Here is a 14,914-nt window from a genome sequence, read left to right as displayed (position 1 = left end):
TAGATTTTGACCAATGTAAAGAAGGTACAGCGGTAAAGCCCACGTTGCATACTCCGGTGCAGCAGGTGGCGCTGTGCAAGTCATGGCGCCAACACGCCATTGAGCCCATAGACATATATGATTGAGCCAAAAGAAAGAGAAAAGGAGGAAGAAGAAGAAGAAACGACAGAAAGCGACACATTCCAGACGAAGCACAACATTGGAGTTGTTGTCACTAAAACATCCAAAATGTTGAAGGAGTTGGTGAAGGAGCGACTCATGGCGGCGGCCGATGAAATATTCGCGCTGTTTGAAAGAACCATAGCGTCGTACGAGGAGGAACTTTCTAGAACCATACAGGAAAAGGAGCGGCATCGACAACTGGAAGCTTCTAGCAACACTCCGATTGTTTGGCACGGAGGAGGTAAGTTTATACATCTTAACTCACATTATAGTAGGTTTATACATCTTAACTAGCATTATAGTAGGTTTATACATCTTAACTCAAATTATAGTAGGTTTATACATCTTAACTCAAATTATAGTAGGTTTATACATCTTAACTCACATTATAGTAGGTTTATACATCTTAACTCAAATTATAGTAGGTTTATACATCTTAACTAACATTATAGTAGGTTTATACATCTGAACTAACATCATGGTAGGTTTATACATCTTAACTCACATTATAGTAGGTTTATACATCTGAACTAACATCATGGTAGGTTTATACATCTTAACTACAATTATGGTAGGTTTATACATGTTAACTAACATTATAGTAGGTTTATACATCTTAACTACAATTATGGTAGGTTTATACATGTTAACTAACATTATAGTAGGTTTATACATCTTAACTAACATGGTAGGTTTATACATCTTAACTAACATTAAGGTAGGTTTATACATCTTAACTCAAATTATGGTAGGTTTATACATGTTCACTAACATTATAGTAGGTTCATACATGTTCACTAACATTATGGTAGGTTTATACATGTTAACTAACATTATAGTAGGTTCATACATGTTCACTAGCATTATAGTAGGTTTATACATCTTAACTAACATTATAGTAAGTTCATACATGTTCACTAACATTATAGTAGGTTTATACATGTTCACTAACATTATAGTAGGTTTATACATGTTAACTAACATTATAGTAGGTTCATTCATGTTCACTAACATTATAGTAGGTTTATACATCTTAACTAACATTATAGTAGGTTTATACATCTTAACTAACATTATGGTAGGTTCATACATGTTAACTAACATTATAGTAGGTTTATACATGTTCACTAACATTATAGTAGGTTTATACATCTTAACTAACATTATAGTAGGTTTATACATCTTAACTAACATTATAGTAGGTTTATACATCTTAACTAACATTATAGTAGGTTTATACATCTTAACTCAAATTATAGTAGGTTTATACATCTTAACTAACATTATAGTAGGTTTATACATCTTAACTCAAATTATAGTAGGTTTATACATCTTAACTAACATTATAGTAGGTTTATACATCTTAACTAAAATTATAGTAGGTTTATACATCTTAACTAACATTATAGTAGGTTTATACATCTTAACTTAAATTATAGTAGGTTTATACATCTTAACTAACGTTATAGTAGGTTTATACATCTTAACTAACATTATAGTAGGTTTATACATCTTAACTCACATTATAGTAGGTTCATACATCTTAACTAACATTATAGTAGGTTTATACATGTTCACTAACATTATAGTAGGTTTATACATCTTAACTCAAATTATAGTAGGTTTATACATCTTAACTAACATTATAGTAGGTTTATACATCTTAACTAAAATTATAGTAGGTTTATACATCTTAACTAACATTATGGTAGGTTCATACATGTTAACTAACATTATAGTAGGTTTATACATGTTCACTAACATTATAGTAGGTTTATACATCTTAACTCAAATTATAGTAGGTTTATACATCTTAACTAACATTATAGTAGGTTTATACATCTTGACTAAAATTATAGTAGGTTTATACATCTTAACTAACATTATGGTAGGTTCATACATGTTAACTAACATTATAGTAGGTTTATACATGTTCACTAACATTATAGTAGGTTCATACCTCTTAACTAACATTATGGTAGGTTTATACATGTTAACTAACATTATAGTAGGTTTATACATGTTCACTAACATTATGGTAGGTTTATACATGTTAACTTACATTATGGTAGGGCCATACATGTTAACTAACATTATGGTAGGTTTATACATGTTCACTAACATTATTGTAAGTTTATACATGTTCACTAACATTATGGTAGGTTTATACATGTTAACTAATACTATGGTAGGTTTATACTTGTTAACTAACATCATGGTAGGGTTATATGTTCATTAACATTATGGTAGGTTTATACATGTTAACTAACATCATGGTAGGTTTACATGTTCACTAACATTATGGTAGGTTTATACATGTTAACTAACATCATGGCAGGTTTATACATGTTAACTAACATGGTAGGTTTATACACGTTAACTAACATCATGGTAGGTTTATACATGTTAACTAACATTATGGTAGGTTTATTCATGTTAACTAACATCATGGTAGGTTTACTTGTTCACTAACATTATGGTAGGTTTATACATGCTAACTAACATTATGGTAGGTTTATACATGTTAACTAACATTATGGTAGGGATATACATGTTAACTAACATCATGGTAGGTTTATACATGTTAACTAACATCATGGTAGGTTTACTTGTTCACTAACATTATTGTAGGTTTATACATGTTAACTAACATGGTAGGGATATACATGTTAACTAACATCATGGTAGGTTTACTTGTTCACTAACATTATGGTAGGTTTATACATGTTAACTAACATTATGGTAGGTTTATACATGTTAACTAACATCATAGTAGGTTTACATGTTCACTAACATTATGGTAGGTTTATACATGTTAACTAATACTATGGTAGGTTTATACATGTTAACTAACATCATGGTACGGTTATATGTTCACTAACATTATGGTAGGTTTATACATGTTAACTAACATCATGGTAGGTTTACATGTTCACTAACATTATGGTAGGTTTATACATGTTAACTAACATCATGGTAGGTTTATACATGTTAACTAACATGGTAGGTTTATACATGTTAACTAACATCATGGTAGGTTTATACATGTTAACTAACATTATGGTAGGTTTATACATGTTAACTAACATCATGGTAGGTTTACATGTTTACTAACATTATGGTAGGTTTATACATGTTCATTAACATCATGGTAGGTTTATACATGTTAACTAACATCATGGTAGGTTTACTTGTTCACTAACATGGTAGGTTTATACATCTTAACTAACATTATGGTAGGTTTATACATGTTAACTAACATTATGGTAGGTTTACATGTTCACTAACATCATCGTTTTCATTTTTTATTAATTAATTGTTTGTTAGAGTGGCTGTGCCAGCAACTTGAGGGTTCCAGGTTCGATCCCCGCTTCCGCCATCCTAGTCACTGCCGTTGTGTCCTTGGGCAAGACACTTTGCCCACCTGCTCCCAGTGCCACCCACACTGCTTTAAATGTAACTTAGATATTGGGTTTCACTATGTAAAAGCGCTTTGAGTCACTAGAGAAAAAGCGCTATATAAACATAATTCACTTCACAAACTGAGACTCACTGACTTTGGCTCATTTTCTGTGAAGAACATATATCACAATACATATTTAATGACCACACACCCCCCCTACACATTAATAGAAGTGTGGAAATTGAGGAGGAGGAGGACAGAGTGTAGGTACACAGAACATCAGAGGGTGAAATGTGCGAGAAAATGAGAGCAGACAGTGTTGACAAACAATGTTGTGTGGGAAGCGCAGGTGCAGAAACACAACAGAAGAATCCCTGTGGGATACACAAACTGCCAGAGAAATGTTCATATTGTTGTTACTCAGCCAGCGTTTGTGGGTCTGATGGACCCCTTGTGGCTTTTAATGCCTCACAATCTAACACTTTTATGTTGAAATACTGAACAGATGTTTATTGGGAGAAGGTCAACATCTGTTCAGGCTGAGTAACAACAATATGGACATTACACAAGGGTTAAAGCAGTGTGGGTGGCACTGGGAGCAGGTGGGCAAAGTGTCTTGCCCAAGGACACAACGGCAGTGACCAGGATCGAACCTGGAACCCTCAAGTTGCTGGCACGTCCACTCTACCAACCGAGCTATGCCGCCCAACACCGTTACACAGTTCTGTATTCTCAAGCCATCACCAAATCACTGTGACAGGACACCTCTGCCTCTGTTTCACTTTATGTTGCTGGTAAATAATATGGTTGTAGTAGTATGCACTAATTAAAGGGGCAGAGTTTAAGAGACATTTCAGCTTTTATATTTTATTAGATATATTTTTTGTAAGAACCACAATTAATAAATATATTTCAGTGAATAACTTATTGTTCAAATCTGTATATAAATATGTACATAAAGTGTTGTAATTATATTGTAAAATGGATAGATGGATGGACGTTTAAAACAAAACTGTTATTATTAATGAGTAAGTATACATTTTTTGAGCCTTTTTAGAGAAAATCATATCATTGTAGTAAATTATGCAAATTACTCGATGATGTCATGGTGACCACGCCCATAGCCACGCCCCCACCGCCACAGGTATCTTGGCAGTTTATGGGAAACACTGATCTTTTTTTAATACAGAAATTGCCTATTTTAGGATAGGCACTACTTGCTTAGCATCCACCTATCTTCTTCCGCTTATCCGAGGTCGGGTCGCGGGGGCAGCAGCCTAAGCAGGGAAGCCCAGACTTCCCTCTCCCCGGCCACTTGGTCCGGCTCCTCCCTGGGGGATCCCGAGGCGTTCCCAGGCCAGCCGGGAGACATAGTCTTCCCAACGTGTCCTAGGTCTTCCCCGTGGCCTCTTACCGGTCGGACGTGCCCTGAACACCTGCCTAGGGAGGCGTTGGGGTGGCATCCTGACCAGATGCCCGAACCACCTCATCTGGCTTAAATAGTATTTATTTTCTTGGTCCTTATTATTGATTTTATTGTAACCTAAATGTCATTGTATATAATTTACTATGACGATACAGAAATCGATCCATCCATCTATCTTACAAATGATAATACAATCAAAATATGGCCTACTGGAATTAAAATGCCAAATTATCACCCCGATCGCACCCCTAGAGACAGTTTTTTTGTGCTGTTAACATAGACATGTGTGCTATGGTGCTTTTTGTGCTGTTAACATAGACATGTGTGCTATGGTGCTTTTTGTGCTGTTAACATAGACATGTGTGCTATGGTGCTTTTTGTGCTGTTAACATAGACATGTGTGCTATGGTGCTTTTTGTGCTGTTAACATAGACATGTGTGCTATGGTGCTTTTTGAGTTCATGAAAAGGTTATTTTTTAGGTCAATCTAAGCCAGTGCTTTTCAATCATTTTCTGTTACGCTTAGGACAAGAACCTGGACTATAACCATATCAATTGCAAAAAGACTGGAATCATTTGAGATGTGGTGTGTGCGTAGAATATTAAAAGTGTCCTGGAAAGGAAGGAAACCCAATGAAGTAGTACAAGCCAACATAGAACGCTATTAATCAACATTGTGGGGAGGAAAAATATCTTATTTGGGCACACAATCTGTTTCAAACTCAACTCCTAAACATGATTATAGGACATACACACAATAAATAATATTATAGGACATACACACAATAAATAATATTATAGGACATACACACAATAAATAATATTTTAGGATGTACACACAATAAACATTATTATAGGACATACACACAATAAATAATATTATAGGACATACACACAATAAATAATATTATAGGACATACACACAATAAATAATATTTTAGGATGTACACACAATAAACATTATTATAGGACATACACACAATAAATAATATTATAGGACATACACACAATAAATATTATTATAGGACATACACACGATAAACATTATAGGACATACACACGATAAACATTATTATAGGACATACACACAATAAATATTATTATAGGACATACACATGATAAACATTATAGGACATACACACGATAAACATGATTATAAGACATACACACGATGAACATTATTATTGGGCATACACACAATAAACATGATTATAGGACATACACACAATAAACATGATTATAGGACATACACACAATAAACATGATTATAGGGCATACACACGATAAACATGATTATAGGACATACACACGATGAACATTATTATTGGGCATACACACGATAAACATTATTATTGGGCATACACACAATAAACATGATTATAGGACATACACACAATAAACATGATTATAGGACATACACACAATAAACATGATTATAGGGCATACACACGATAAACATGATTATAGGACATACACACGATAAACATTATTATAGGACATACACACGATGAACATTATTATAGGACATACACACAATAAACATTATTATAGGACATACACACAATAAATAATATTATAGGACATACACACAATAAATAATATTTTAGGATGTACACACAATAAACATTATTATGGGACATACACACAATAAACATTATTATAGGACATACACACAATAAATAATATGTTAGGATGTACACACAATAAACATTATTATAGGACATACACACAATAAATAATATTTTAGGATGTACACACAATAAACATTATTATAGGACATACACACAATAAATAATATTATAGGACATACACACAATAAATAATATTATAGGACATACACACAATAAATAATATTTTAGGATGTACACACAATAAACATTATTATAGGACGTACACACAATAAATAATATTATAGGACATACACACAATAAATAATATTATAGGACATACACACAATAAATAATATTTTAGGATGTACACACAATAAACATTATTATAGGACATACACACAATAAATAATATTATAGGACATACACACAATAAATAATATTGTAGGACATACACACAATAAACATTATTATAGTACATACACACAATAAACAGTATTATAGTACATACACACAATAAATAATATTATAGGACATACACACAATAAATAATATTATAGGACATACACACAATAAACATTATTATAGGACATACACACAATAAACATTATTATAGGACATACACACAATAAATAATATTATAGGACATACACACAACAAATAATATTATAGGACATACACACAATAAATAATATTATAGGACATACACACAATAAACATTATTATAGGACATACACACAATGAACATTATTATTGGGCATACACACAATAAACATGATTATAGGGCATACACACAATAAACAAGATTATAGTACATACACACAATAAAGAAGATTATAGGACATACACACAATAAACATGATTATAGGACATACACACGATGAACATTATAATAGGACATACACACGATGAACATTATTATAGGACATACACACAATAAACATTATTATAGGACATACACACAATAAAAATTATTATAGGACATACACACAATAAATAATATTATAGGGCGTACACACAATAAATAATATTATAGGACGTACACACAATAAATAATATTATAGGACGTACACACAATGAACATTATTATAGGACATACACACAATAAATAATATTATAGGACATACACACAATAAACATGATTATAGGACATACACACAATAAATAATATTATAGGACATACACACAATAAATAATATTATAGGACATACACACAATAAATAATATTATAGGACATACACACAATAAACATGATTATAGGACATACACACAATGAACATTATTATAGGACATACACACCAACCTGCCAACTGCTTCATGATGCTGTGTGACAGACAGGCTGTATTCTGAAAATTACTTTTAAAAAGTCATTAATTATAGTTACTCGTTACTTTACCAAAAAAGTAACTGAACTACTAACATAATTACTCTGTAATAAATGTAATTAATTACTAGGGAAAGTAATTATTGCGCTACTTAAAAAAAACCATCTAATATCTGGCGTAATGCAGTTAAGCTAAGTTTGCGTATGCGTCTGTGTGTGCCTTCTGAAAGGCGGTGCCTGTTGCCTAGCGACGTGTCACATACGTCAGCGAGTCCATGGTCAGTAGTTTGAGCTGTTCTTGTTAGCTCAGCTCGCAGCAGCACACACGGAGTGACGCTTCCGTGTGAATCACTTTTCCATTTGGTTATGGTTTTAAGTTGATTTCAAACATGTTATACAGATAGGCGATGAAAGGGTTAAAATCTGTATTTGAACGTGTGCTACTTCCCCCCCAAACAACTCGCATTACCTATCATCCATACCTAGAACTTACGAGAGGACATAATTTACCCTGTCCTTACTCTAGATCGAGGGTCGGCAACTAGCAGCACAAACCTTCCTAACTGTTAGAAATCCCACTGTTTATATCAAACATGCCTTACTGGTGAGAGTATTTGGCGAGCGCCGTTTTGTCCTACTAATTTCAGCGGTCTTTGAACTCTCCGTAGTTTGGTTACATGTACAACTTTCTGCGACGCTGCTACAGAAAGACGTGTTTTATGCCACTTCTTGCTTCTTCTCATTTTGTCCACCAAACGTTTTATGCGGTGCGTGAATGCACAATGCTATCTGGACTAGCTGCATGTACATATTGCATCATTATGCCACGTTTGTAGCTATATTTGAGCTCATTTAATTTCCTTTGCTTATGTCCTCTGTGTATTTAATTTTGTATTTGTATGTCTCATGACACTTTATCTGTATGTAATATAGGCTGCATTTATCATAGTTGTTTGTGTAATTTGTAATATAGACACTTACATCATGTGTTGTCTTCACTATAACACTTATATAAGACTTTTAAAGTCATTTTGAAAGTAGGCTAATATAACTAATATAGACACTTACGTCATGTGTTGTCTTCATTATAACACTTATATAACACTTTTAAAGTCATTTTGATAGTAGGCTAATATAACTAATATAGACACTTACACCATGTGTTGTCTTCATTGTAACACTTATTTAAGACTTTTAAAGTCATTTTGATAGTAGGCTAATATAACTAATATAGACACTTACACCATGTGTTGTCTTCATTGTAACACTTATTTAAGACTTTTAAAGTCATTTTGATAGTAGGCTAATATAACTAAAATAGACACTTACGTCATGTGTTGCCTTCATTATAACACTTATATAAGACTTTTAAAGTCATTTTGATAGTAGGCTAATATAGACACTTACATCATGTGTTGCCTTCATTATAACACTTATATAAGACTTTTAAAGTAATTTTGATAGTAGGCTAATATAGCTAATATAGACACTTGCATCATGTGTTGTCTTCATTATAACACTTATATAAGAATTTTAAAGTCATTTTGATAGTAGGCTAATATAGACACTTACATCATGTGTTGTCTTCATTATAACACTTATATAACACTTTTAAAGTCATTTTGATAGTAGGCTAATATAACTAATATAGACACTTACATCATGTGTTGCCTTCATTATAACACTTATATAAGACTTTTGAAGTCATTTTGATAGTAGGCTAATATAACTAATATAGACACTTACGTCATGTGTTGTCTTCATTATAACACTTATATAAGACTTTTAAAGTCATTTTGATAGTAGGCTAATATAGCTAATATAGACACTTACATCATGTGTTGCCTTCATTATAACACATATAAGACTTTTAAAGTCATTTTGATAGTAGGCTAATATAGACACTTACATCATGTGTTGTCTTCATTATAACACTTATATAAGACTTTTAAAGTCATTTTGATAGTAGGCTAATATAGACACTTACATCATGTGTTGTCTTCACTATAACACTTATATAAGACTTTTAAAGTCATTTTGATAGTAGGCTAATATAGACACTTACATCATGTGTTGTCTTCATTATAACACTTATATAAGACTTTTAAAGTCATTTTGATAGTAGGCTAATATAACTAATATAGACACTTACATCATGTGTTGTCTTCATTATAACACTTACCGTATTTCCTTGAATAGCCGCAGGGGCGCTAATTAATTTAAAACCTCTTCTCACTCCTGCGGTTACCAAAACCATGCGGAATGAGCAAGCATGCTCTAATTATTTTAAAACCTCTTCTCACTCCGGCGCATACCTTATCATGAAAAGCACATTTAATAAAAAAAAACGTTATTATGATCTTACCTTATACTTGTAAATGGGTCCATGTGCAGCTGCTTCTGATCAAAGGCAGTCTTTCTCATCTTTCTTCAATTTTAAAAGTCTCTGGAGATATTCCTTTAATTATTACCTCCTGCTTCGATTGAAAGTCCAGTTTAGAAAACGGTTTTATTTTAGATATGTAATCCTCCATGGTAAAAGTGCAAGCAAACAATTGCTGCATGCTTGCTGCTTGTTGTCTTCTTCTGCAGTACCTGTCTCCTGCAGTACTGGTAGTCGCAAGAAGGATCACTAGCGCCCTCTACCACCAGGAGGCGGGAGTCATTTAATGACTCATATTTGACCCGGCGGAAGTGCCAAGCATGCGCTAATTATTTTGCGAAACGAATTTGACCCGGCTGTAATTCTAGGCAGGCGAATACTATATTCCCGGCGCCAATTCAAGGAAATACGGTATATAAGACTTTTAAAGTCATTTTGATAGTAGGCTAATATAACTAATATAGACACTTACATCATGTGTTGTCTTCATTATAACACGTATATAAGACTTTTAAAGTCATTTTGATAGTAGGCTAATATAACTAATATAGACACTTACATCATGTGTTGTCTTCACTATAACACATATAAGACTTTTAAAGTCATTTTGATAGTAGGCTAATATAGACACTTACATCATGTGTTGTCTTCACTATAACACTTATATAAGACTTTTAAAGTCATTTTGATAGTAGGCTAATATAACTAATATAGACACTTACATCATGTGTTGTCTTCATTATAACACTTATATAAGACTTTTAAAGTCATTTTGATAGTAGGCTAATATAACTAATATAGACACTTACATCATGTGTTGTCTTCATTATAACACTTATATAAGACTTTTAAAGTCATTTTGATAGTAGGCTAATACAACTAATATAGACACTTACATCATGTGTTGTCTTCATTATAACACTTATATAAGACTTTTAAAGTCATTTTGATAGTAGGCTAATATAACTAATATAGACACTTACATCATGTGTTGTCTTCATTATAACACGTATATAAGACTTTTAAAGTCATTTTGATAGTAGGCTAATATAACTAATATAGACACTTACATCATGTGTTGTCTTCACTATAACACTTATATAAGACTTTTAAAGTCATTTTGATAGTAGGCTAATATAGACACTTACATCATGTGTTGTCTTCACTATAACACTTATATAAGACTTTTAAAGTCATTTTGATAGTAGGCTAATGTAGACACTTACATCATGTGTTGTCTTCATTATAACACTTGTATAAGACTTGTATTTATTGGAGGCTCCAGACAGATATTAATTTATAAATGTTTTTGGTTCGATATGGCTCTTTTAACATTTTGGGTTGGCGACCCCTGCTTTAGATGGATTAAATCATGTCGGACGTGTCTGGTCTAAAGTGTGTTTGTGTCCTGCAGAAGTCCGCAAGCGGCTTGGTTGTCAAGAAGAACGTCGCCCTCGGCCGCAGGCGGGGAGCTCCACTTTGAAGCCGGAGTATTCACAGCCCCCCCGCGTCAAAGAGGAAGAGGAGGAACTTTGGGTCACTGAGGAGCCCCCCCGCATTAAAGAGGAAGAGGAGGATCTTTGGGTCACCAAGGAGAGAGAGCGTCTTCTCGGGTCGGAGAAGGCCGATTTCAGCAAGTTGCCACTGACTGTAGTCTGTGTGAAGACTGAAGAGAAACCACCCGAGTCCTCGCTGCTTCATCGCAGATGGGCGGAGCCTCCCAGCAGCAGCTCACATCAACACTGGACAACAGAAGCAGATGGAGGCCACTGTGGAAGAGCACAGGCAGACAACCTCTTCGCCCCGCTGTCCGATAGTGACGACACTTCACTCTCTCCTGAGGACGAAAACCGGAACAATGCCCAGGAACCTTTGAGCAGCGGTACGGACTGCGAAGCTGGCAACAAACACGACGAATGCTCAAAAAAGAAGCCAGGGACTTACGTGACCTGCTTAGTTTGCGCTAAGAAATTTGCTAAATCGGGCGGCTTGACTCGGCACATGCTGACGCACACGGGAGAGAAACCTTTCATTTGCTCGGTTTGCGGACAAAAATTCGCCCACAGGTTTACCTTGGCCCGACACATGAGGACGCACACGGGGGAAAAACCCTTTAGTTGTTCGGTATGCGACAAACGATTCTCCGAGAAGTCGAACATGGTCGCGCACATGAGAACGCACACGCACGAGAAACCGTTTGCATGCTCCGCTTGCGGCAAGAGCTTCTCCCACAAGCGGGACTACTCCCGACACCTGCGGACGCACTCGGGGGAAAAACTCTACAGCTGTCCCACCTGCGGCGAGCGCTTCTCCCGGAAGTCGTACATGTTGTCGCACACCAGGACGCACACGGGAGAAAAGCCATGCGTTTGTTCGGTTTGCGGGAAAAGCTTCTCCCAGACGGGAACCATGGTGAGACACATGAGGACGCACACGGGAGAACAGCCTTTCAGTTGCTTAATTTGCGGTAAAAGATTCTCTGCCAAGGCAAACATGGTGACACACATGAAAACACACATGGAATGACTCCCTCACCGCCAACATGAACATGTAGGAAAGAAACATACAGGCCACCTTCACACTGCAGGGTAAGCTGTCCAATTTTTTTTTTTTTTGTCAGATTCGATCTTTTTGGGGCGGTATAGCTCGGTTGGTAGAGCACCCGTGCCAGCAACTTGAGGGTTGCAGGTTCGATCCCCGCTTCCGCCACCCTAGTCACTGCCGTTGTGTCCTTGGGCAAGACACTTTACCCACCTGCTCCCAGTGCCACCCACACTGCTTTAAATGTAACTTAGATATTGGCTTTCACAATGTAAAGCGCTTTGAGTCACTTGAGAAAAAGCGCTATATAAATGTAATTCACTTCACACTTCACTTTTTCTATTTGTCGGTCACATTACAAAAAACAACATCGTCTAATGCAGTGGTCCCCAACCACCGGGCCGCGGCCCGGTACCGGTCCGCGGACCGATTGGTACCGGGCCGCACAAGAAATAAAAAAAAAAAATATATATATATATATATATATATATATATATATATATATATATATATATATATATATATATATATATTTTTTTATGAAATCAACATAAAAAACACAATATATACATTATATATCAATATAGATCAATACCGTCTGCAGGGATACAGTCCGTAAGCACACATGATTGTATTTATTTATGTAAAAAATAAAAAATATATATATATTTTTTTTAAATACCCCCCCCCCCCCCCCCCCAACCCCCCCTCCCCACCGGTCCGTGGGACAAAAAGGTTGGGGACCATTGGCCTAATACAGTGTTTCCCATAAACTGCCAAGATACCTGTGGCGGTGGGGGCGTGGCTATGGGCGTGGTCACCATGACATCATCGCGTCATTTGCACAATGTACTACAATGATATGATTTACTCTAAAAAGGCTCAAAAAATGTATACTTACTAATTAATAATAACAGTTTTGTTTTAAACGTCCATCCATCCATCCATTTTACAATATAATTACAACACTTTATTTATATACAGATTTGAACAATAAGTTATTCACTGAAATATATTTATTAATTGTGGTTCTTACAAAAAATATATCTTATAAAATATAAAAGCTGAATTATCTCTTAAAGCTCTGCCCCTTTAATTAGTGCATACTAAATAATTTAACTTTAGCCTACTACTACAACCATATTATTTACCAGCAACATAAAGTGAAACAGAGGCACAGTCAGTAACAAATAAACAGAAAACAGTAGTGGTCAAATACAAATAAGGCAACAAGAGAAGTATCCTACACTTCTCTTTTGTAAAGTAAATGTGAACAGCCTATATGGGCATCTACATCAACTATATGATTTGCCTGAGAAGCTGGACAGGACAACATTTTATTTTATTTTATTTATTTATTTTTTTAAATTTGTGGTGGACGTAATTATTTCGTGGCGGGCCGCCACAAATAAATGAATGTGTGGGAAGCACTGTAATGCGACGCAATCTGTCACACAGGCTTCAACTCTAGTAGGTGTCGGTCGTGGGGCATTTGTGGTCATTTCAAATCAACATTTTTTTTAAACTATATTATTGCGCTTAGACCAGGGGTGTCAAACGTATGAACAGGTTTTATCCGGCCTGCGGAAAGAGTTGGCTAAGTATAAAATGAGCCAAAATGTTTGAATGAAAGAAACTGCTGTTCTAAATGTGCCCACTACTTGTCGCAATTATTTTTAATCTTTGTACATGATGCTACGATTCTTCTCAACAAAAGAAGACTAATATAACCTTAGAGGAAAAATATCACTTAAAACATTTGTACGCATGTGCAACACTTAAAACCTTTAGCACAGGGGTGTCAAACGTACGGCCCACGGGCCTGAACAGGTTTCATCCGGCCCGCGGGATGAGTTTTCTAAGTATAAGAATGAGCCGAAATTTTTTGAATGAAAGAAACTGCTGTTCTAAATGTGTCCACCAGATGTCGCAATAGCAATTCGTTGTATCTTTGTAGATGATGTTACATATGTAAAAAATTCAACCACATGTTGTTAGTACACCAGTCCAGGAAAATGAGCAAACTACATCAATAACATCCTGTAATTTGATTTTTATATTATTTTTT

General features: G+C 34.8%; 1 protein-coding gene and 1 pseudogene across 1 annotated transcript; both read left to right on the top strand.

Annotated features, from left to right (window-relative positions):
• LOC133632351 (protein NipSnap homolog 1-like) overlaps positions 1-14,914 on the top strand; it is a 302,488-nt pseudogene that overhangs the window by 64,989 nt on the left and 222,585 nt on the right.
• LOC133632065 (zinc finger protein 79-like) lies at positions 118-12,854 on the top strand. Its single transcript, XM_062024305.1, has 2 exons — positions 118-403; positions 11,720-12,854. The coding sequence occupies exons 1-2, from the start codon at positions 118-120 to the stop codon at positions 12,829-12,831; spliced, it is 1,398 nt and encodes a 465-aa protein (XP_061880289.1). The 3' UTR covers positions 12,832-12,854.

The sequence above is a fragment of the Entelurus aequoreus genome, linkage group LG17 (genome assembly GCF_033978785.1).
Source record: "Entelurus aequoreus isolate RoL-2023_Sb linkage group LG17, RoL_Eaeq_v1.1, whole genome shotgun sequence".
NCBI classification, from domain to species: domain Eukaryota; kingdom Metazoa; phylum Chordata; class Actinopteri; order Syngnathiformes; family Syngnathidae; genus Entelurus; species Entelurus aequoreus.
The sequence above is the reverse complement of the archived record's forward strand: the minus strand, read 5'-3'. Positions and strand labels throughout refer to the sequence as shown.

Bases quoted from the DNA above. Each gene is read 5' to 3' on its own strand.
- LOC133632065 (XM_062024305.1), top strand. From the start codon at position 118: ATGATTGAGCCAAAAGAAAGAGAAAAGGAGGAAGAAGAAGAAGAAACG. The intron at 404-11,719 runs GTAAGTTTATAC...TGTGTCCTGCAG, and splicing joins GATTGTTTGGCACGGAGGAG to AAGTCCGCAAGCGGCTTGGT.